This window comes from Channa argus, chromosome 2 (genome assembly GCF_033026475.1).
Source record: "Channa argus isolate prfri chromosome 2, Channa argus male v1.0, whole genome shotgun sequence".
Lineage (NCBI taxonomy): Eukaryota > Metazoa > Chordata > Actinopteri > Anabantiformes > Channidae > Channa > Channa argus.
Window position 1 is genome coordinate 19,443,338 of NC_090198.1, and position 25,136 is coordinate 19,468,473.

Below are 25,136 nucleotides of genomic sequence, written 5' to 3' on the forward strand. Positions count from 1 at the left end.
CTGTGTTTGTGAAAGTGGATTTTACAGCATTTTTGTGGCTGTAAAGGATTATAAGATTATAAGTTTTAAAATTAAAAACAGGAATTGTGGCGTGAGGAAGACAAAGACTTTCTCATATCTGCTTAAGACCAGTAGGTCGACGCTACATTAGCGACCAGTAGAAAAACAATCTCATTAGACAGAAAATAATACTGTCCCCTAAAATGTAGAGGAAGTGTGGAGGGGAAGTATAAACTAGCATGAAATGCTAATACTTTGAGCTGAAGGTCCTCAGATTTGTAATTAAGTACAATATTTATTTAAAGCAACTCTGAATATGTTCCTATGTCTTTTTATTTCTAAATAACTTATGGTAATGCTACTGTACTTCATTGAGGAAACAAAGCAGGTTAAGCAGGTTTCTTTGCTGCACAGACAAATCAATCGCAAATCTAATTTGTAAGATACCAGACACACTGTGAAGGAAGCTAATGCCATTTTGCTTGACACAAGAAACTTTTTCACTCAAAACCTCTATATAGCAGTAAATAAAGAGAAATATATAAATTATTGTCTCTCATTTTGATCTGAATGGACCCAGCTTGCTCTTCGGCTCTCTCATACACGTGTCTTTCTAGAGAAATCTGACTAGATGACCTCCTGCTCTCTGCTCTAAGCTTCTTAACCACAATGTGGTCTGGGACCAGTGCCACGCTGGTTCATCATCAGACTTTATTGCAGCATGCTACAGAGGAAGAGCAAACAAGCATGCACAAACACACAAAAAAATAATCCCACCATACCACATGTGTGTACAAGCACATTTTACAACAGCACACACTTCCAGAAACATGATGTGAGGGCAGGTTTATGGCTTCCTGATTTCCCAAATGTGTTGATTCACACACACAACAGCACACTGACTCTACACGAACATCTCTGGGCTCATCATCTCCAAGTCATGCATGTTAGAAGTGAAATAAAATATGTTTTACCATCAAACTTCATATAACATCTGTCCACATCAAATGTCTAAGAATTATGATGTTAATGATGCAAATTTAGAGCTTTTATGGACCAGGGAGTCCAGCTGGCAACAGTAGCATGCCAGGAATTTTGCAATGCACCATCAAAAGGTAACATGGCTGTAAACAATACTTCTAAAAATTTGCTTTGCAAATGTTGGAAATGATGCTTTAAACACGGATATACACGGATCACACAGTATCTTTTGATGAAAAACACTGAAGATAAGGCTTTGCTGACAAAAGTCTCCACTGTTTTAGAGACCTTTACATTTCTTTCAGACTTTCAACCACCTCTCACTTCAGTGAAGTTAGTCTTTCTTATTATCTTCTTTTCTACAAAAATAAAGCTATGAAATTCTAGATTTAATGTTTGCATTTTGCAAATAGTAAGAATTTTTACTATTGGTAAGGAAACTACTCTTCTTTATTACTGTCTTTGCATAAACTCTATTTTCTGTGCTACATCATAATATATGTAAGGTATAAGACCCTATGTCTGTGCGTGTGTGTGTGTTTGTGTGTGTTCGCAGCCATACCGTGTGGCTAGTTTATGGTTGATGACTCCACTGTCTGTGATGACTTCACTCAGCCGCAGCTCCAGGTGTACCTTTCCCTACAAAAAACACAAAGACAAATACACACTTTACGCACTTCTTCTAATGACAGTACATACAAAACTCAGGATATTACAGAGTACTTATGATAATATCACCACATAGCCAGGTGCCCAATAACAGGAAAAGTTCAATAAATATTATAGAAGCGATAACTATCTAAAAATGTAAACTGTCAGGTCCAACCACAAGTTTTAAAGAATAAAAAACAAGCCCTTCAAGTTGTCCAAAAATTCAATTTACCAAACCTGTAGATGATTTTTAGTGGGCACTGTGGAGTCCAGCGGCTCACTGCCTCTCTGGTACCACAGATATGTAGTACTATACACATTGTATCATGTATCTTTTGAACTGTACATGTATAGTACATGCAGTACTGTTTATGGCTGGGAATGGATGGATTCATTTTTGTATAAACAAACAACACACCGGCAAACAATAATTCTCCAAAACAAAAATACACACTCAAAACAAATGTGTCACTCTTCCACCAACATTGAATGAATGTCATGCTAAAGTTATTTTCCCTCTGAAGTGATTGGATTAATGGTATAATGACATTGTAGTGGTGCAGCTGTCCAGAAAAGCTCCATTAATTAACAGCATCAGTATGCAAACTCACAGGCGTTGCTCTTTCAGGGCGATTCAAGCACAGGGAACAAACACACACACTTACACATGTGCACACAGGCCAAACAATGTGTCCTCTATTGAAAAGAAAAGAGAGACACTCTATCTTCCTACTTCATTTGATCCATCTCCCTCGCTTTTCTCTCTTTTCTCTCATTCTTTCACACATCCTTCCTCTTCCCGGCTCTTCGGATGAATGTGTCTCTGTTTCAGATCCCTGCTCCGGGGTTACACACACCCATCTGTCTGCAGATGTTACCGTTCACTGTGTCTCCAGCTCTGCGTGTGCAATACTATGTGCTGGGTGTGTGCGTGCATGTGTGTGGGCGAGATTGCTGAATAGTGAATAGTAAAACACAATATATTAATATGTAACTGTAAAATGTTGAACATGTACAATGTGAAAATGCACTCTAAACAGGATCACCAATAACCACTAGAAGCAAAGGTGTAACTATATACAATACAGCTTTATCTGTAGCTAAATAATTACTAAGATTATCCCAAGAATGGAGGGTGCTGCTTTAATTATGGATAAAGTAGCTACTACATCAACTAAATTCCCTTTTAAGAGTTTCCATGGACCGTGCAGACTTTTCTCTGCGTCTTGCACCATCACAAAAACAGCAGTAAACTGAAAATTATTGTTCAGTGATCAACACACTCTGTGTAAGGGAATTAGTTTTCCAGTTTGTAGACATAAATATTAACAAACCTACTATAAACTGAACACAACCTTATTTCAGTAACATCAACAGCATGAAACGTTCGGCACCTTTGACCTTGAGTTTACCTAGAAGTAGCAACCGGTTCTAAGAAAACAACAGTCACACTGTTTAGAAAATAAGACACATGAATATATTACATCGATATCCTTACAAGTTAATTATTATCATACTTAATAAACTGTTAATGATTAAAACGTAGAATGAGGTGCAAACATTCAGTTCGAACAAATTAAAATTATATTTGAACATTTCAGGCAGGACTTTCTTTCTATACCCCACTTACAATGGGAGTGATTTGCTTTAAAATAATAATATAATAATAATAATTTACATGTAACATGTAAATCTTATTATTGTTTTAAACAATATATCAAAACCACAACCAGCCACCTAAATAAACACCTTGCCATCTTTCATGGCCTGCTATTATTCACTCATGACAAGTGAGAGTGTGGAAAATATCAAGATGTTAATAAAAACTATATTTTGAGTCCTTAAACATGTCGCCACAAATGGAACAAATCCGTTTTTAAGTATTTACACAAAGAGCCAGGTCACTTTGACCCTGCAGGATCAACTGTTTCAGGTGCACACATGCTGTGTTTATTTGGGTTTTGCCCCACTTCAAATATTAACATGCCTACAGACATGTATATTGTAGTGTGTATCTATGAATATACTGTATGCAGGGTGCACAGGGTTGATACAAGAGCACTTACAAACCCAGGACATCAATGCTTTACTTTAAAGAATGTATTCTATTAAGATATTTTTCTTTTAACTAAAGACTCAAATGTTAAAGTAGGTTTTGCTGAACAGTGCTTTCTGTGGCCACAAGTGATAATCATGAGATGATAGTAAATGCTACTGTAAAGTGTGGAGTAACTGCATAACAAGTATAGTAAGGTAAGACAGTCAGCAAACTAACCCAGTAATCTCAGCTACACCAAAATATTACCTGAAGTCTGCTAACATTAGCCACTAAAAGCCACATATCAGACTAGAGCACGTAAAGCTGAGTGTGTGTGCAAAGGGTGTGTTTTACTGGTCTTCAATGTCATTTTTATGAAAAGGGTTATGTTGTTTCTTCTTTCAACTTACATACTGTAAATGCTTGTATAAAATCTCGTATTCATGTAAAAGGCCATGAACAAGGTTGGTTGGTAATTACAATCGTTCAGTTCAGTTTAAAGTGCATTGCAATATAGTGTACACTAATTCAACTCAAACTCATTTTATGGAAATGTTAAATTAGCCTTTTCAGTCATTTGTTCTTTGCCCTATTCCTAATTAATGCTAACATTAAAGGCCTATCAATAAAGGGAAGGCTGCAAGACTTTTAATTCCGGAGTAAACATTTGGTTTCACTTATGGCAGCTAAGCTTTGTTAACAGAAAAGGCCAAGTGGAATACCCAGCACAATGTGTTTTTGCAATAACTGGGAACAAGGAAAACAGCAGCCTGTCTGTCCCAAATAAAGGCCTCTCTGGTTCACTTTTATATCTATGAAGAATTCATGGCAGCTTCTTCTCTCAGCATCTGATTCAAAATCTAAGAAAACATTCAAAGGAAGCTTTTGATGTCAACTAACACTTGGCTGATGCCAGTCAGCAGGGAGGATCAATATGTAACACCCACAGGTGTTAGGTGAAGGTGGGAAACAGAAACTAAAGCGAAGATGAAAAAAGGACAAAGGGAGGGTGCTTTGTTGTTAAAATGTGTGATGTGTTTGTGTTTCCTCTCTGTACTGACCTGCACCTCTGAGTCAGCACTGACAGGTTGAAGCTGGAACCAGGTGTCTTTGCTGTGATATTTCTGCAGGTCCTCTTTCTTCACTGCAACTTTGCCTGCACACAGGTTGACACACAACAAAGACAAATTAGACCAAAACACATCTCGCGTTACGCCTCCTAAAAAGCCTACAACCACACATGCTCACATGCCTGTTCACAAACTGTGAATCCAAACACTACTCACTTTTAATGAATGTTGGCACCTGGTGCACCAATACTCACAAAGCGCACTGTCAGTGGCCTAGAAATGACCCCGTTATTTCTGCGCTGAAACTAACAAGCTACACCCACACCCAATTTTTCCACGCTCTCTCACACGCACACACGCACACACACACGTAAACAAGAGCGATGATAGTGTTAAAGATAAATATCACACCATAAGAAAGATTTTTCGGTTTGTGGTTGGTGGTCACAGACACACCCAATAACACAGATTAAAAGCATCCGCCTGCACACAAATACACACACACCTTTTATGTGCTAAAGTACTACTCTGTAAAACGACCTTAAAGGAATCATTTGAACTTTAAGACACCTCTCATGCCATGCAAGGGGTTAGCTAAGCTCAGCATAAAAAAACATGGGTAAGAAGCTAAGATATGCAACTTTTATTTGAATGTTTTATGTTTATCTTTTAATCCAAATAAAAACATTAAAACTTAACTCTTTTAGACATACTAAACAGGCAATACACCTATAACATGTTTATTAGCAATGTTGATGCTAGAAGGTGTGTTTTGTTATATATTATATTTAATGGCAATTCTGTTTGCCTCACAGACATCAGAGTGGCATCAATCTTCACATCCAACTCCTGGCAAGAAAGTGAATGAGCGTATTTTCCAAAATCTTCTTTTAATGCTCCAGCAACTGACAAAAGGCACAAAAAGCAAATAATGCGTGACCCAAATCTCACTATTCATGTAGTAATAAAGACTTTCATGTCTTCACTTGAAGTTAATAACTTGAACTTCTTTTGGTTCAGGAAAAATGGCGCAATTGCGGAATAAAATACTCGCATTTGTTTTTATTACCCAACTTGTGTTTTGACTGCTTGGCCGTTTTAAATGACTTGGGTTATGGTATTTTAAAAACAGTCTAAAGTCCACACATTAGATGCTACAATAATGGAAAAAACAGAACAGTTCATCGTAAGTGCTATTGCAGTTTCATAAAAGTGAAGAGACACCTGACATTCAGCTTGAGCTTCTGTACAATTATGATAAAGCTTTTTCCTCCTTCCAAAACCTTTCCATAATTCAAAAAAATCTTGCATCATATTCAGAGTTGGTTTAGGGTTAGTTCTTAACAGCAGCTGTTAACTCACCGATACTGGAGTCCCTCCTGAAAACATCCCTGTCGAAGATGTAGAAAGAGAGGTGTCTAAAGCTACGTGGGATCTCACAGTAGAAGTCCTCCCCATAGAATGGACTGGAGGTGACAGAAGACACAAAGTAAACTGTGATTAGATACTCGTTCATGTGATAGGGGATGTTTTACCACAAACACGAATGTACACATTTAACTTTTTAAATACAACAAAAAGGTCCTTTATGTTGTGAGAGGAAATCACAGATTCAGTTGCGCCAAAGATTATGCTAAAAGAAAAAATTAAATAAAATTACAAACAAAACCTTTAACATTCACATCTCTGTGAGGTTTGATTACTGCAGTATGCACATCCTAAACATCAATTTTAGTGATATGAAATGAAATCACAAATTTAAATAATAATAATAACTATTTCTTTGCATTTGACAAAAAATACTTTTTTTTCTTAGTTATGACCTACTACGTCCCAAATGCCTTCCTTACCAACTGAGTTACAGCCGCACCAAATTTTCTCACATTATGAGATACAGAAGGAGGTTTATTCTGCATCCTCTGCAATACTTACAGGGCACTGGGCAACACTGTAACAGCAGAGAGTATTGAAACATAATAAAAACATGTATTACGATTTAATTCCTCTTATTAAATTGTCACCACCGGCTATATACTTTCATGCATCTTGCACAAAGATGACTATTATGTTTATCAGTCATTTAGGAAAAAAAGTGCTTATACTTTATATGGATTTACAACTTCTCTTGAATCACATGAAATCTGCTACCGTCTGTTAAGCTACCAGAACAGATACTGTATGTATGTGACGAGTGGCCTGTTGATGCGCCACACTCTATTTCACCTAAATGACAACCATGGAAATCAATGCAATGAGAATCTCTTGAGCCAAAGCCTCGGGGCAGCCAACACTTACTGATATTTTCTGTTTCTCAGTACATATAAAGACAAAGGGATGCATGGAGTGACACTGAGGGCCTCACACATACAGGATCTTTACATAAATGTAATTTAATTTTGTGTGCCAACCCATTTAAAGAATAAATGTAAAAAAATACTCCAGCTTGTGTGTCACGTATAGTACAATAACCATCGCACATTAAGACATATTAAATGTGTTTTGAATAATAAACGGTTTTAGCAGAATTTTGAAAGAAATCTTAAAAGCACTTGAGATCTGGATCTTAGAAAATTAACAATACTTACAAATTAAAGGTTTAACTGCTCAAAACAGGATATCTCCTACTTCACCATACAGCCTACTTTCAATTTGAGATGGAATTTAAAACCCAACATGTCACACGGGAATTTGTTTTTATTATATTTGTGATGTTGCAAATTATATTTATATTTGCAGGTGTTTAGGGAACGGAAAACTTGCTATATACTGTTCATTATTCTTATGAGTAAACAGAGGACAACAACTAAAATAAAGTAAAAGATGAGCAAAACTTATTAACACCATCTCAATGAATAGATTTTTAAATTTAGACCAGTGCCTTGAGTTATAACCCATGATTTGACCTTTAGGGTTGCAGATTTCTGAACATACAGACCAAAATGACAATTGACAAAAGGAGGGAGATGAAAAAAAAGTGAAAGGAGCCCTCAACACACCAAAGTGACTTCTCCACGATCTTGGTCCTAAAGACCTCCTCTTGGTCCAGGTTAACAGTGCAGTAACAGTCCCTCATCTTGTTTGGCCCTGGGTATGGAGGGATATTTTTTGCTTCTCCTGGAGAAAGAAAAAAGAAAGAGGCAGTATTATTTATGAGTTCTGTTGTAAGCAATAACAATGTATTTATTTAGGCACACCGCAATATGTGATTGTTTATTTGTGGACAATAAAAAAACACATGATGTAAGTTCAATATCTTGGCTGAGTTGGCAGGGTCTATCACCCTCTATTACACACTTTCATTATCATTATATCACCACAGCCGACACAGCAGTACAATGATCTAAACTCTCAGAGTGGCTACTTTTACACTGGACTCACAAATATCAACAAATACCAATGCTGCCGGAACTAGTCACCCAAATAACAATGCAACACTGTTTGTGTGTGTGTGTGTGTGTGTGTGTGTGTGTGTGTGTGTGTGTGTGTGTGTGTGTGTGTTGTCAGATCTGTGAATGAAGGATATCTGTGTGGGACATTTCCTGGGGCCTCTTGAAGCCAAATCTGTTCATCAAACATGTGACAGATAGCACTCCTTTCCACAAGAATGTAGACCCAATCAACCGCTGAGACACACAGACACACAAACCACAAAGGTGGTGTTCCAGTCCCACAGGAGCAATTTATTCTCTTTTATGAAACCGTCGATCTATGTTAGTCAGTACTCTGTTACTTATTCTGTTTGTCTTTGCCCTGGGGACCCAGAACACTCTGCAGTCTATAGTTACACATGTGTTAGCCCAACACTGTCAGTGTCTGTGCCAATAATGCTCCATTCTCTGCACAGGAATCTTATGCTGACACTGAGAAGACAAGCTGAGCAAGAGGAAACTACTGTTTTTACTGAGTTCAAATATAGTAAGTAAATTCTTTACAATTAAAGCATGAGTTTGTGGGTGATGGCTGCTTTATGCAAACTAACACTTTCTCTTTAAAACCTAAAATTCCCCAACAGTAGTTCCCCATGTTTGGCTCATAACCAAAGAAATTAGGTAATGTCTGCTTTTTTCCTCTTAAACTGAGCGACGTTGTTCAGTATTTTACAAGAAAGTAAGCAAGAACAAATACAAGAAAGATACAACTTTTCCCCCTTTGTCCTCCCTTTAATTAACTTTTGACTCCTTATATACAATATATCTAGGAACACAATCCCCACTTTGGGAACTGCTGCTCCAGAAAAGAATTTAATTACCGTGGTAAAATGCTTTTTTATTAGGGTTACTAAAAATAAACCCACAAAACAGTCATAATCTCTTCAGCCAGTTAAAAAAAAACATTTCTCCCACTGCACTAGAATGCTGCCGAAGAAATAAGAAATCTGTTAGCTACGAAAAACGTTTTGCTGTACCCACTGAGGTGTCTTTGACCCTGCATCCAACAAACGAAGGGGGGAAGGGAACAGAGTTGACATTTGACACCAAATAGCCAACTGTAAAACAGCAAAACATATTACCACAGTTTCAGATTCAGTATTATTATTGCAGTATTATACCTGCAGCATTAGACTTTTCAATTCACACTTACTGCAAAGTCAGTTTTATCACTATGGAAAACTGAACATGATCTATCTGGTTTTGTTGTTTTTTTATGTTTAGTTTAATTTCCAAAGAAATTTATTTTATAATATACCCATTTAATGTTTAACAGTTGGTGTTGCAATGGTGCAACAATGAAAACGTAATATATGTCATCACTAGGAGGAGGTGAGTAATCATATTAATCACAAAGCTCTCCCTAACATGCAATTACACAGTTTGGATAAAGCCCTCTGATTTATTTACACTCTGGTAAACTTACTCTGCAGGCAAGAGACCAACCGTATATGTGAAAATCAAAATCAATCCACTCTGCTCCCTCTCCTGCTCTGGTATGCTCTGCTACACCACCTTCTGAACAGCACTTGGTTTTGCTGGATGCCCCAAAAAAACAGCAATAGTTGAAATTTTCTAAGAACAACAGGGTCCAGCTGTTTTACTACTGATGTAAATTAAAACAATCTAGTTGTGGCACATGTTTAAGACGGACAGTTGTAACAGGTAGGATGGAAAACCTCGCACAATCAAACAACAAAATAAGTGTTTATGTACAGTTACCATCACAGAGAGAGGAGTCAAGACAATCAAGCAAAAATCTGGGTACTGGTGCACAATTTTAGTCCCAGAAGACATGAAAAGTTGTTTGAAGTCTGTCGCCAAAATGAAAAACCGAGCAAGAGCAAAGCCAGTGTAGGGTCTCACCTCTTCACAACTGACCGATCACAGTGTGAAGTGGGTGTGAATGTAAGATGACTGTTTCTGTAAATTGTAAAAAAGAAACAGTTGGACACAGACCATCCAGGCTAACATAAGAAAGGTGTGTATGTGTGTGTGTGTGTGCACGAGCCTGCAGTATGTCACTGATAAAGCAAACTGGAAGCTAAAACCATTGTTGGTTTCAATTACAGTTTGTTGACAATATACAAAGCTTTATCACCTCACCTAGACAATGCACTGTTGTTACTAGACAATGTACTGTTGTTACTAGAAATCCTAGAAAATAGATTATTTCAATCTGCAATTAGAGTAACAAATAGATGGTTATTAAGAAGAAACTAGCCAGGATCTCGACGTTTAGTAGGATTAATAATATACACAGGACAAATATAAAATGCTTACACAAATAGATGCCCTCTGTATTTTAACTATTAACTATATCTCAATGAATTCAGATATGCATTATGACGAAACATTAATAACCTTCATTTAGAAAATTTAAGCTGCAAAACAGGGTGTACAGTTTGAATCTGTTGTTAAAAACTATGTGTTTATGTACGAAAGCTGAGCATTGACTTAAGCCTCTCTTACCACTGTCTTTTATCCCTTTACTTGTCCACTGTTATTAGAGCTCTCCCCTGTCTTTGCTTCTCTCTCATTTATTTAGCTCCCTCCTGTAATCCTCCTCATTCACCATGCTCCTGAACTCCTTCCAATCTCTGTTTTCACCCTGCTCTTATTCTTGACCTGTGCAGTCCCTTGATTGGATTGCACCATCCAGGTCATCCTAATAACCACAACATCATGGGATTACCACAGCTTTCTCAGCTCTGCGTCTGTGTGTGTGTCTGTGTGTGTTTAAGGACTCTACTTCCAAAGAAAAGACAAACCTGAGGTTCAAAATCAAAGTTGCTGGAGAGCAAAAATCATGTACAAAAAGGATACACACATCATTTGTATTTACATTTAAGAAATATTATCTTTATAACACATTCTGTATTGTATTTTTTATTTTTCTCCTGAACCAAACCTTTATACTGTAGCTGAAGAAGCAGCCAGAGGTTTCACCTCATCCCAATAATGGAAGAAACTACCATCACCTTCAAACGTCAACAAGTCACATAATATTGATCATTCTGGTGAATTTGGTGCTCTTTTATATCTTATATCTTATACTATAAACTATAGCTGAGCTGATATTAATGGTTTATTTTACCTGCCTGTATTTGTATTATAATGGAATATAACTTTACAGTATTGTTCATCTGGAAAATGTCACACTCAGTACTATGTTGGAGAAGTCACTGAAAATAAATTACCCACACTGATTTTCATTATTATAGTTATAACTCAATAGCAAATTAATATGTTATTATTGTCAGCTGTCAAATGTGCATTTAACAACTCTAAATTCTCTAAATATCTAACAGAATAGTTACTGACCAGAACTGATATTAACCCTCTATCTAACTCCGGATAATATAATCCCAGGTCCTGATAATCACATGGGAACTTAGGTGTTGGATCCACCTGCCATACCCTGCAATGCCAGCATTTAAAAAAACATTTTCACTAGAGGCCTTTATCTAATCTTTTGATTAATCATTAGTCTATGAAAGGTCAAAAATATTTACAATGGCTATTAACTAACAAAGTGATACTGTATAAAATGGTCTTGTGTGGCAATCTGACAAAGCCAAATAGTCAAAAATACAAATATATTATTTTTATAACTATATACAAGTAAAATCAATGAATTTATATAAATAAATTTATTTTTTAATAAATAACCAATTTAACAAATGACTAAGCACTTGAACTTACTTAAAAAAATATGAAATCTGTAGTTTTTCGACAAAATTACGTTCCCTCAAGCCGTTTGTCTGCCTATTTATTATGACCCCTCTGGTGGCTACATAAATAATGACAGGAAGTCTGGTGACAGTGACAAAGTCTGCTTAGCAGTGAGGTCAGGATGGATGGAGGAGTTTGATTGCTGTTTAAATCTCGATATTGACTGTTTTTGCATTTAAACCATAACCTTGTGACAGTACCTTCTTACAGAAACAGGGTGTCATATTGCAGCTTCCTGTTTAGCAAAGAAGGAACTGCTGGACAGTTTTCTTATATTTCTGGAGGAGTTGATAAGCAGTAGAGAGCTTAACATGTTTACCACAACACTGAGGGTGGAGAAGAAGTTTCGCTTTTGCACATTTGTGCATTTATGTTTAGTGGAGACTGAGTCTGTTACAACAGAATGGATAAGCACATCCAGTAACGTGTCATTTAACGCATTAAAGACTTTGATATTAAACCGGAGTTTGTAATCTGTCTACGCCTGGCCTTGACTCTCTCTTAATTTCAAATTATCCAGGTCTGTTTATTGCTCGTTTTCCTCTTTGTCTGAAGTCCATTTTCTGCTTTTGATCTGCACAGTCATAGTTGCTTTCATTTTCCTTTTCAGAATTAGCTTTAACCTAAATCCACTTTCCTCAGTTTCCAGTTGTCTCCCTTTTTTCATCTGTCCATATTTTACTTTTATCATATGGGTGCATTGGGTCTCCTCACAATTCAAAAATAATCAGTAAATAAACAACAACAGCAACAGCAGCTTTCTCTTTTCATCAAGCATCACTGCAGCTGCCCTTGGAGAATATCTTGCTTTAGTATCAAAACACACAGTGGGGAAGACACACTGCTGATGCGTGTGTGTAGTGTGCACGCAAAACACCACGTGGGCGTAATTGCACAGACATATTCATGACAGGAACAGCCCAAAGAGGGTGAAAGTGAACAGGAGCAATTCAAAACATCAAAAATGTTGCGTAGCTTTGTTCTGCTTCCTCATACGTTGACTAGTCCAACTGGGTCACACTTGTGTTAACAGCCCAACAAATCTTCTCCGACAAGAAAACATTTGAGGATACACAAGCGTGAATGCTTTCAGTGGCTTTAAGGAAAGGAGAGGGCAGGGTGGGGGGTTGTTGGTGTTACTGAGAAAAATACAAGCAGTGTAGTCAATCAAGGGTGAGAGAGGAGGCTACAGAGACACAGAGAGAAGTCAGACAGATAGAAAAGTGGAGAGTGGTTTGCTTTGGAGAAAGCTACAACAGGAAATGAGATGAGGAGAAAGGAATTTCAACTGGATCCAAGATGTAGTTTAAAAGCAGCGAACAACCCTGTTGTGTGTGTGTGTGTGTGTGTGTGTGTGTGTGTGTGAGAGAGAGAGAGAGAGAGAGCGAGAGAGAGAAAGAGAGAGAGAGGGGAGAGAGAGAGAGAAACAGAGAGAAGCACCGTGAGAAAGGAAAAAAGGAGTGAAACTTGTAAGAGCGCAATATATTCTCCCACTGTTAATGCTTGGTTCCTTTGATGTCTTGAGGCAGAGTCAGAACAGGAACCGAAAAAAAACACTGTAAGACATTTATGACTCTCAGAAAATGAATAAATATAAAAACACTACACCCACACCCACACCCACACAAACAAACCAACTCTCTGGATATTCACAGCAGTGGCTTTGATTACGCAGTGAAATATTTGAAAAATGTGATTATTATTATCTAATTCTCCCTCATAAAAACCCAATTTAGAATAACTACCTTGGGTTCTATGCGTCTGCCAACCAGTCAAGTTGCAAATTCTATGCCTATCTTTCCAGACTCATATTCTAATCAGTTTATCCATGAGTCTAAGAGGACATTGTGCCAGATGTAATGAAATTCATGCCTGACTTTCCTGAAATACTGTACTGACAAAATTTGGATCGATAGGAAGTCACAGTGGTTTTAAGCCTTAACCTTTTACCACCAAATCCGAACCACTTTACCCTTAAGTACAAGTGGAAATTTTTGCCAAAATTTGAATAACTTCTCTCAGGGTCTTTCTGAGATATCACGTTCATGAGATGGGACAATAAATCCAAAAAAGTAACATCATACAGACAACAGCAGTCATGGACAGTCGTCAAACAGCAAGTCTTTTACAGTTGCCCCTATGATTTTGCACTCATTTGTGTCTTTTGTTCAACACAGCCTATTTGGTTTATGCTCACATACTTCAAACTCAGTCTCAAATAAGCAATTAGCTGCAAGCACATTTTAGCCAAGTTATGGCTACAGTCAGATCCCCAAGTCATTTGACGTCCAGTGACCAATAAAATGTATTTCTACAAACAAATACTAAAAAAGGAACAAATGGCTGTAAAAACACGCTCATGTTTGTAGCTCCAACACACAATCCAAACGTCCTCTCTTTCATTTGAGTGGAGCCAGTAGCACAGCAGAGGTGTCTATGCAGCGCAATCGGTTAGAAAAGATTTTGCAGTTATACAACATTATCTGACACTATCACTAAAAACCTGCTGATTTCTCCTGTATCTTTTAACTATTGCTTTAAAGGCTTTAAATGTCACTTTTTCGCTGCTTTTAAGAAGAAGTCTGGATGTGGTGAGCTTGCATGACAGTTACACAGAATTGAAATTGCTATACAATTGTAGCTAAATCGTAATCTGCTTCTCCAGCGTTAACATATGTTTCTAAAATCAGACTCGGCTTGGCTAAATGCAGCTAAAGGTGCAGTGTTATGAACCACCTTAGAGCTCTGAGGAAAGCACCACCTGTTAAAGCCTGCATTGAATGTTTGTCACAAAAGACAGAGTCTGGTTACTATAAGTAGCCTAAAGGTCAGACAGAAAAACATTCCATCCTGACTGACATAACATATGTCAGATATTCAGCAAAATAAAATCTAATTATACCTCATTGAAGCTACATTGATTTATAAAATGTACAGTACTTAAATCAGAAACATACACGTTTTATTTTTATTAACACAATAATAATCTACAAATTCAATGTAAGTGTCAACATAACTTCTCTTATAAAGCTCACACATTGTTTGTAGTAGCTGCAGCAGCACCACTTTTCAATGTAATCCTTCATGTTGCAAATTGTACACCATGAATAACAACCCTTACAGTGAAACCAGCTGAGCTGTTCTGTGCTGACGTTTCCGCACAACCACAACAGCATGAGGAGACAGAAAGTGGAAAAAAGGGAGTTTACATTTGAAGAGAGGGTGTGCTGCACCAGTCTGTGTGTTCAGTTACTGATCAATCTCACTTTCTGTTTAGTGCGGCATAGAGCTAATGATCACAGATTTGTTAGTCTTGAGTAAACTTGAGTAAAACTAAAACATACAATCATAAACACGCAGAAAGATGTTTGCAGTGAAGGAGAAATCTGGCCTAAAAATCTGCTCACATGTTAGAAGTCAGGGTCAGAAAGCTGGTATTCTCATTCAGGATGTGGGTGTAATCTTTCAAAGTAAGAGGTACCACTAGAGGCTGAATGGAGGGAGCTTCACAGCATTATATGGTCTGATCAGGTCACACATTTGCTTAACTCTCAGTAAATAACATCAGCTCTCCCACTTTTTTTCAATGCTACATGCACATGGAAACTAATGGAGAGATATGATATCACAGGAAAGTGAGTTTAAATTGGGTTTAAGTCCCTCCTATGTGGCAAGCTGAGACTGCTGGTGTTGCCATAGAGCAACAATGTTGCAAAACTTGATGTAATGCGCAGAGTCATTTGCTACAGAACTTTCTGTGGTAATTTTGCTTTTTCACAACAAAGAAACGATATGGCAACTGGTTCTTGACACTTGTTGGACAGTTGAATTTCTCTCTGCCACATGATGCACATTTTTATGCCTGTGTCTATGTAACCAGGTAGAGGTCATAGACAGATCATGTTGATTTCTTCCACAGGGCATTTGAACGACAACCTGAAGGTGCTGTCAAACTCTTTATTTACTCGTGCTGACCATGCAAGTTTGTCCTACAGTGATACTTCCCCACTATTCCCAGTGCTGTGTTCTCATGGAGGCCACATAGCTGAATATAGTAAGGCCTGCCAAGCCTAGACTGAACAGTCAACACACATGTTTACAGCCAACTACTTTGCAGAGAAGCTCTTCTAGGAGTAAATGGAGGACTAGGCATGTAAACGCCTGTACTGTATGTAAACAAGGTTGTTGTAATGAACACAATGAAATCCTTGCCTCATGTCTAACTTGTTCTTCTTAAGTAAAAACAAAAAGCATGAGTTAAATAAGTCCTCTACACAAAGTTCACCTCGTTCTCTCTGTCACTCCACATCTCCTATTCAGTCTGGACAGGAGGAAGTTTGGGAACCTCTGTTTGGCGGGGGAGGGCTCTGTCAATAAAAACAACTTTTCCTTCCCTTGCAAGTTCATACTGGTCTTAGTCATCCAGCCTAAGCTGCCTGGATTCACTCCAATTTCCTGGACCCCCAGCACCTTATCACCTCTATGCAGTATGTAATCTAGTGTTTCTTTGCACTGGCCCTCTCGATGTTGATCGCTATTTCCACACTATTTTCCCTGTATACAATATTACACTATTATTTTTACAACGTTATTAAATAGTAATGATGTGATGCCACACTATAAAGTATATCAAATCTAATAACATATGCTTGTTCACACCAGGCAGTATCTGGCCCATACTGAACTCTGGCAGGATCTTAACCCTTAACTTGGGATTAAACAGCAAAATGTAAATATGCAGAAATAATAATACGACAGTGTGCTTACAAATAGACCAACAACTACAAATGTACTCATTTCATTGTTACTTACAGTACATGTACAGTATGTTCTATGTCATCTAGTGTACACAATCCACTTAATTTAACCTCTGGATTCTGCTTTCCCCTTCTTATTTCTCCATAAGTGTCTTTAAAGCTGCTGTCATTAACATTTTACTGACTAGGTATAATGATAAACAAGTCACTCGTAGCGATAAAACCCACAGAGAACCATCAGATCTAACTAGGGTTTTATCACCATCATAATAATTGTTTTGGTGTCATTGGCTCAAACTGTTTTGGTTCAGTCCCACTGCTCTCATGGTATGCTCATCATTTTATCTGTAATTGCCCAATAGTCACTATCCACCCAGCATCAAAAAGTAAACAGACAAAGTAGTGAAGCGTTGCATGCATGTTTGCACCTCAGCTTGTTTGTCACCGTGCGTGCGCATAATCTAAACAAAACTGGGAACTACTTAGAAAAATATATGGCTCCCTATTCCAGTGTGCAACTCTGCAGGGTACCTTTAAGTTCTGAGGGATTAAGCAGAGCTTTACCTCACAGAACGTGTCACATTCACTTACTGACAGTGTGATTTAAGATATTTAATTAAGGAGTAATTTGCTGCAAACTATATTCTGATGTCTTAATCAAAGCAGATATTTATCCAGATCAAACTATGTTTCTTGCAGTGACAGAGAGGTCGGATGTACATATGTTGTTGTTAATTAGAGCAAAGTCCCGACTCCAGCTGTGCCACCGAGACATCCCATCTCTCTGAGCGCTGACAGACGAAGCACAGCCTGCTTCTGTATGGGAGACACCAGCTCTGTCCCTCGCTCTGTGTTTCACTACATCTGCTCTGTATTAGCTTGTTGCCATGCAGGAAAAAACACAATTCTTTTGTAGTCTATTCCAGCCAATCAGGAAGTGAATTGGGGGTAGTTTCCTGTTTCCTGTGTTCCCCAGACAGTACTGACTCGAGCCCAGTAGCCTTGTTCAGTTTCCAAAATTCATGTGTTCCTCCAGGAAACTGAGAACAGTCATCACCTGGCAAATCATAACAATAAAAGCCACCTCTCGCTTGCCCCCCTCTACTACAAATAAGTGACAGATTTTGAGCTCTGAGTCATCAGCCAACTGCATCCTCATGACAAAGGACAACACTTTGATGAAAACGATCTGATGCAAGGGTTACACAGGCATTACTGTTAGCAGAGGGCCATGGGAATCAGACTGACAGCAAGTATGAATGCTGCTAGGTAACTACACGTAAGCTCGACTGTTACCGAAGAATTAGGACTTAGTGACCTCTGAAACAACAGCATAAATGTTCTCTGGGAATGTCAGTAAATTGTAAATAACAAGTACTGACATATCGATAGAGTTTGCCAGTGGAGGAATGAAACTAAGTACTTACTCAAGTGTTGTTCTTAACACACATTTCACTTCACTTGTAATTTACTTCCACTTCCAGTATTTCCACTTGATGCCACTATATATATTTTTTTACTCTACGACATTTAAATGAATAACTGTTAGCTGTTTGACTTGATGGCTTTAAACCATATGAATAACATCCATCACAGTGCAGGGAACACATCTTCATGTGTGATGTTAAAAATCATGTTTTTTTATATTTTAAAATTATCAATTTGTTGAAGTTTTGGTTTGAAAATCAAGTTTGAACCAAGTTATTCGTATCAAATAATGCTTTAATAGTTTTATATGAAATAATATTTTTAATTTAAGTTACCACCTCAACCAAATACAACATTAAAAGGCTACTTGCACATCAATGTACTAGCAATTATTCAGCAATAATAGACAATACACAAGGACCATTTTCTGCGTTCAGTAATTTTACCTAAGTAATCCTACCTCTATTATAATTGCAACAGAATATTCTACTTAAGTGCAGGGTCTGACTACTTCCTCCAACACTGATGTTTACTGACGTGAGCAGTGAACAGTCCTGTTTCCAGGAACGACATTTGCGATGAACACAGGTCCTTTAGTCATTCAGCTTTTATTCACAGGAACTCAACGCTGCTGGATGACTGAACATTCATTCACAAAGTGCAACAAACTAATGAGGCCTTTGTGATTTAAATATCTCCCTGGAGTTACAGGTCTGAGAATATTATCTCACAAGGCCTGGACTCTTTTGTAAACTCATCTCAGTGTGGTTCTCTCCAGCTGTTTCTCTGCAGCCAATTCTGATGACAGGTAAGGAGCTTAAAACTACAGCCAATCTTACTCTATGAGCTCCAATGAAAAAGGCCACAGGATGTTGCTATCTAATGCGAGCTGGCATAAACACACAGCCCCACAGCTTGTATGTGTGTTTGTTGTCATTTTTCTTTCTCAGCTCATCCCTTCTGTCGCATGTTTGGAGTCAAAACAAACAGCCAGGATGAACTGGGTGCCAGATGTCAGTGAAAACAAAAGGAGACAGTCACAAATGTCCCATATTGACCTGAGATAACAGTTCAAGCACACAGAACTGGTTTAATATTAAAAGATAAAACATAAAAGCATGACTGTTTTCTGAAGCATGACCAACCAATTTATTACTTAAACACAAATTATATAATTCCAGCTTCTCTAAAATATATAAAGAGCCTTTTTAGGACAATATTTCTGACTTAAAAGTAAGATTACAGTGACCTCATTTTTATCCCCTGTAAAGTAATGATATTTCCTACTTTTAATATCTATTGTAATCCATGAGATACATGCATTTATGTACAGTTAGTCACATGTTCCAAAAACAGATCATATCTATTCCCTATCAAGAGAGATTTTTTTTCTAAATTGCATAAAACACTATTCTCTGCACACAACCCTTGATTACAAACTGCCCTCAGCCTCCTCATGGCTCCATTCACAAGACACCATGCACCACATGCCTCCTACAAACCAGGGTACCCACTGGAGACCAGCTATATACCTAAATATAGAAATCTGGGCTACCAATCAATAACTACACAGTCAGGCATAAAGCTGTTCCGAGGGGGAGGACAGAAGGAGAAGGGGGTGCAATAACATGGGTGACTGCACCTAAAAAGAAATAATGGCTAGTTTGATCCAAAGTGTACAGAACACACATCTGGATATGCACAAATCTTTATGTAGCACAGTCTCCTAAATGTCACCCAGCAGCAGCAGCTCTCTAACACACCATTAGGATCCTAATGCCAGCTGCCAAATTCCCACAACGTTCCACAAAGGTTAAGATCTCAGATTTTTTCCCCCCTTTCACATGTGCAGGTTTCCCTGCACTGACAGGGAAACGTGTGGTATGAAAAACCATAACAGGGACAACAAGACAGATCCGAATCAGTCCGGTGTCCAGCCCTCACTGCCTGCCTGCTTGGCCCGTTAATATGGAGCCATCCATTGAGGCGCTCAGACTGGGGGTAGGGATTTTTCCTCTTCTTACCTATTTTTATTTTAACGCTCTGGAAAACCCGGAGACCTTCCTCTTCTACCGCCATGCTGTCACCGTGGCTCCTTCCCTTTTGACGACTAAATAAAGACAATCCAGTGGTCGGTTCTGGTCTCTCCAGCGCACGGATATTCCAGGGCTTTTGCACATCTATGCTCTCCGGACAGCGCACATACCCGGGTCCGACCACTGCCGCTGCTGGCTGGCTGAGAACAAGCGAACAGCTTCGACTTGAGAATCCCGCAGCACCAGCAGCAGCAGCAGAGCCGGTGGAGGTGTGGCTTCACGCAACACCGCCCACGCATGGGTATGGAGGGTGTGCCACACTGTAGTTCTGCCCATTCACTAAACCGGATAAAGACTGAATCTGTGTAACAATCATTTAATAAAACATATTGTACAGAGCCCCTCTGGTGAATTAGGAAAAATCTTGTGGCCAGGAATCACCGAGGCTTGGAACAAGACAGTAGCCTATTACATGGCCCTTTCTTCATAATGCTGGGCCATGCTTTAATTTGTGTTCTACATAGCAGGATGCTTGTTGTTTTACTGTGGTGAAGTGGTAGTTGGATTGTGCACAGATACAAATATTAAAACATATGCAACTTAGCCTACTTATGTCCAGTATAAAAGGTACGCGCAGGATGTATGTAGCTCTGCTGTAGTCGTTTATTTTTTTGTTTTGTATCTCATCTGTGTGTAACTATGGATGGATTTAGAACTCAGGTCAGCAATTTCCAACAAGCATTTGAAGCACATCTGATACATATTAAATACACCGGCTCCTCAACCATCAGCTGCCCAATAGTGTTTTTTTCCCACATAATTCCAAACCAATTATGAATCGGTAAAATACTCTTTCTGCTTTCACTCTTTTTACTTTTGCATTCAATCATCCTTGCACGATTTTACTGCAGATCATTCAGAAACACAGAAGATTTGGATTGTTAATAAAATAAATGCTGTCTATCATCCTATCAAATATAGAACATGATTCATATCCTTCCCATGCCTTAATAAGTCATGAGCACACAATATGCTTTCTGGTTTGCACCTTTTATTAAATTGCAGCCATAACATAGTATCTTGTTCCCATGCCTTAATGGGTCTTGGTCACACAATTTATTTCCTCCCGGATGTCACCGAAGTGGCTCTGTGCATAAAGTATATAACACAAATTACTAATAAAAACTTACTACTACTATAAAAAATCTGAAATGCATAACCATCTCCAAACTTTCTTTGCTGCAATGATGGTAACAAAGTCCATAGAGTGTCTTTCCCTGTCAAATATTTTTGCACTTTAAGTGTTGGGCTCATTACTAAAATATGTAATTTAATGCTTATTACTTGTTTTTCTCTTCAAAATTAATATTATTACCTTAATTATAACTTAATATCAAAAATAGCTTTTTGCATTACTCGTTATATTACCTAAGGGTTAGAGTCTGAAAGACGAACAGAGAGTCAACATCATAGCCTGCTTTCAACGATAAAACACAGTCTTTGTTAGGGTGTCTGCACAAGCTTTCCATTGTTGTGCTGTCTTAACAAGTGTATTGAGAGGTTTGACTCACTCATCATCGGTACATCCAGGAAAAGTCCACAGTCCATCACATGGTGGATACAGAGAAACACACAACCATTTAAACTCATATTCACACTTATGGACAATTTAGAGTCACCAATCAACCTAATATGATAGGCTTCATGTGATGTGTGTTTATTAGATGTGTGGGCTGTAACTGAAATTAATTTGACTCACTTGTGCAATTTGCCACTCCTCTTCTTGTATTTCTTTTGCATTAATCACCTCTCATAGATGATCTTACAACAAGAAAAGGGCTAGACTGAATTATAACAGCTAGCTTAAAATGTTGAATGATTTACATCACTAGTTATCTTATACAGCAAAATGTTGATTACGATTGACCCATGGAGTTTTTGATGGAAAAGTGTGATAAAATGAACAAAGAAAAAACAAAGTCACTCAGTGCCTACTTAAACATGGTGTTAGTGTTGTTTTTCAGACCTAAATTTCACAGGTAAACAAACTATGTCCAGTGTCAACAATACTACCCAATGAGTTATTGCTAAATTTTGAATTTTATTATATTTATTATGCAGCAGCTGTAGCTCAGTTGGAAAGGCAGTCGTCGCACAACACAGGGTAAGCAGTTTGACTTCCCGTCCCTCCTGACGAAGTGCCGAATTTGCATTAGGCAAGACACCGAACCCCATTACAGCATTACAGCCAACAGAAGTTAACAGAAGTAAACTGTTCTTTAGGATGGTCAAAAACAGCAATAGAGTGGAAAAATAAGTGTTTCCTATTTTTATTACCAATCTTGGGCCAAATTTAATTGTACAATGGTCAAGATATTTGCCTGCCTGGCGGGAGGGATATCAGGACGGGATTTAAAATCCATTCAGTTAAAAGCTGCAGGGTCATCATCAGACCACACTTAAGCCTCTTGGGCCAGGCCTCTGAGATCACTATGACCACATTCCTCAAAATAGCCCGACTCTGGTCTGGCTCTGGAACACTTTACAAACCCAGCTGGCAAAGCCCAACCCAGTTGAGACATGGGACTTAAAGAGCAGTTGGACAGTCTTTCTAAAAGGAATAACAGTTAACTGTGGTGCTGCTGCTGCTGGCCAAGGTGCTGGGATTATCTGTGACTTCTTTAGAACAGCTCCAAGTCTAATTGGGTTGTACAGTAGGCCTATGTCACGTCTCTCCTGTTAATATGTTAGACACTAGAAGATTATTTCCATTTTATGCCGGTTTTTCCGCCACTGGCTGAATATGCATAATGTGTCTGTGTGTGCATATCAGTGACACAGATATCAGTATGGTCTGTCTGCATTTGACTATCTCTTCAAAAACTCTGTGGCTATTTTCATAGATAATAACCATGGTATGCTTTAAATAACTTCTCAAAACAAGTTTGACAAAATAACTTGTTGTTAGCAGGGAGAAAACAATAATAATGTAGGTCTTTATGTTGGCCACATCCTGTCAGCTGCAGGCGTGTGCCGCTAGTAGCAAGATTGGGGGAGTGATTTGAGCACTAACTTCATTTAACGTTTATTCAGCCAAACAAGAAAACTGATGATTCTCATCTTGACTATAACTTTGCATGAACCGTTGTAATGGCAGTAAAGTCACTATAGGACTACACTGTAGAAGACAACGGTTTTCACTAATGACATACCAGCCAAAATACTATCTACAAGTAATCTACAAGCAAAATGGAAGGGAGAGAATTTAGCTTTTTTGGTAGCTGCATGCATGGCATCACATAGGGGAATAAAGCTTTAAAGATGTTTATAACAAGCACTTTTTTCACTTCAGTTATGACTACGCCCTGTGGTAAACCACAAGCCTGTGTGTCTAACTGTATGCATGTCTGTGTTAATGGTTTCAAACAGGGACACACAGAATTCTTATCAAATTTTGTCTAATTTTTCTCGAGCAAAAGTATAATGGAACGAAGGTGTTAAAAAACTGCATGTATATGTCTGTATGTGTGACAATACAGAGGTACTGACAGAGACAGGAAGATAAGGCAGATGCTAATTCTAAGCAGATTAGTGAAAGGATACTGTTTTATAACGCACAAGCGAGTCACTAGAGTGGGGTTTGAGGGCGTTGGCATACTTAAAATAACTGTACACTTACAACTAACCCTCCCTTCTGTATGTGTGTTTGCATAGTATAACCACACACTTTAACATTGTACATGTGTGCATGGATATAATAAATGTAAGACAGAGACAGAATATTGAGTTGAACAGATGGCAAAGTTAATCCTGGTATTATGGATAAGAGAAATAGATTCTGTAGATACAGAGCATGAATCAAAGCTTGATTTGCTCTGTGAAAAACATACAAAATGCATTATTTTAAATCTCTGATTCTATAGTTAGCATTATTATATTCGACTCACATAAACAGTAACTCCATGTTGCTCAAGTTTTTTTTATTTTATTTTTTTATTTGATTGGTTAAGCCCCCATGTTCAACATTGCATCAGTAGAAAATACAAACACAAAAAATAGAAACCATGCTCTAGACTAGTATTGTGGTTTCAGCAAAAATAAATGAGCAACACGTGCAGAATTTTTACATTTTTATGTTTTCTTCTCTGGGTTTAAATGATTAAATAAGAAAGCAGGACATATTTTATCTGTTGAATTTATTTAAGATTCAATTAAAAATCTGGAGTCAAGGGTCTACTAGATTTAAGAGAAAACATAATTAGGTGATGAAGGGGCATCATAGCAATGCCAGTTTTTATGAATGATTTCAGCTTAGTCAAAAATAACGACACACTTCATCAGTGCAGCAATCAGACAGCACCACCTTGTGTGCACTGGAATAGACTTAATAACATTAAACCCTGCTACATGAAATGTAGCCGTGCACTCAGATACGATTTTATACGTTTTTGTAATGTTACACTCTTGGGAAAATTTCGCAATAAAATGTCTTTGACTGTTTTTCCAGACGTCTGCTGGAATAGAGGAAATTGAGCAGCACAAAGCAATGCAGTCAGTCATTTTTTTTTATTTTCTTAAAATTGATATCATATTAGCGGCACACTTATTTATGGTTGGTAATTTAAATTGTTCATGCGATGGATGAATTTAGACCTATTAGTTAACCTAATTAGTAATTGCACTTAACAAAATTCTAAATTATTACATGCCCCTGAGAATGTGAGCACTATTAATGCCTTGTGAGTAAGGAATTAATAAATGGTATGATTCTTGGGTTTGTGAGTATAAATGATAGATTTTTATTTTTATTTTTCACTTACTGTAAGTCCAATATATTTTAGCAGTTTGATAGCTACACACCTTGAATACTTCCACTGCTGACTCCAAGGAGCTCAGGGTACACGTGTATTTAAGTTCAGTTAATCATAGCCAACTGGTTTGTTCAGCAAAAAAATGTGATGATACGTAAGGTCGTTTTAATTTTAAAGGCGGTACAGCTCACGTCAAAGGCT

At 37.9% G+C, this 25,136-nt stretch overlaps 1 protein-coding gene across 2 annotated transcripts in view; it reads right to left on the bottom strand.

Moving 5' to 3' along the window:
• Positions 1 to 20,398, bottom strand: part of rasa3 (RAS p21 protein activator 3) — a 37,602-nt gene extending 17,204 nt beyond the window's left edge. The window contains exons 1-5 of one of the 2 annotated variants that reach the window (XM_067496184.1): positions 20,113 to 20,398; positions 7,737 to 7,854; positions 6,103 to 6,206; positions 4,732 to 4,826; positions 1,544 to 1,620 (exon numbers count right to left, since the gene is read on the bottom strand). In XM_067496184.1, coding sequence (XP_067352285.1) covers positions 1,544 to 1,620; positions 4,732 to 4,826; positions 6,103 to 6,206; positions 7,737 to 7,854; positions 20,113 to 20,167 — 449 coding nt within the window. In that variant the 5' untranslated portion in view covers positions 20,168 to 20,398. The remainder of the gene's footprint in view (positions 1 to 1,543; positions 1,621 to 4,731; positions 4,827 to 6,102; positions 6,207 to 7,736; positions 7,855 to 20,112) is intronic. The other variant, XM_067496185.1, reaches the window with a different exon arrangement.
• Positions 20,399 to 25,136: the final 4,738 nt, after the last annotated feature.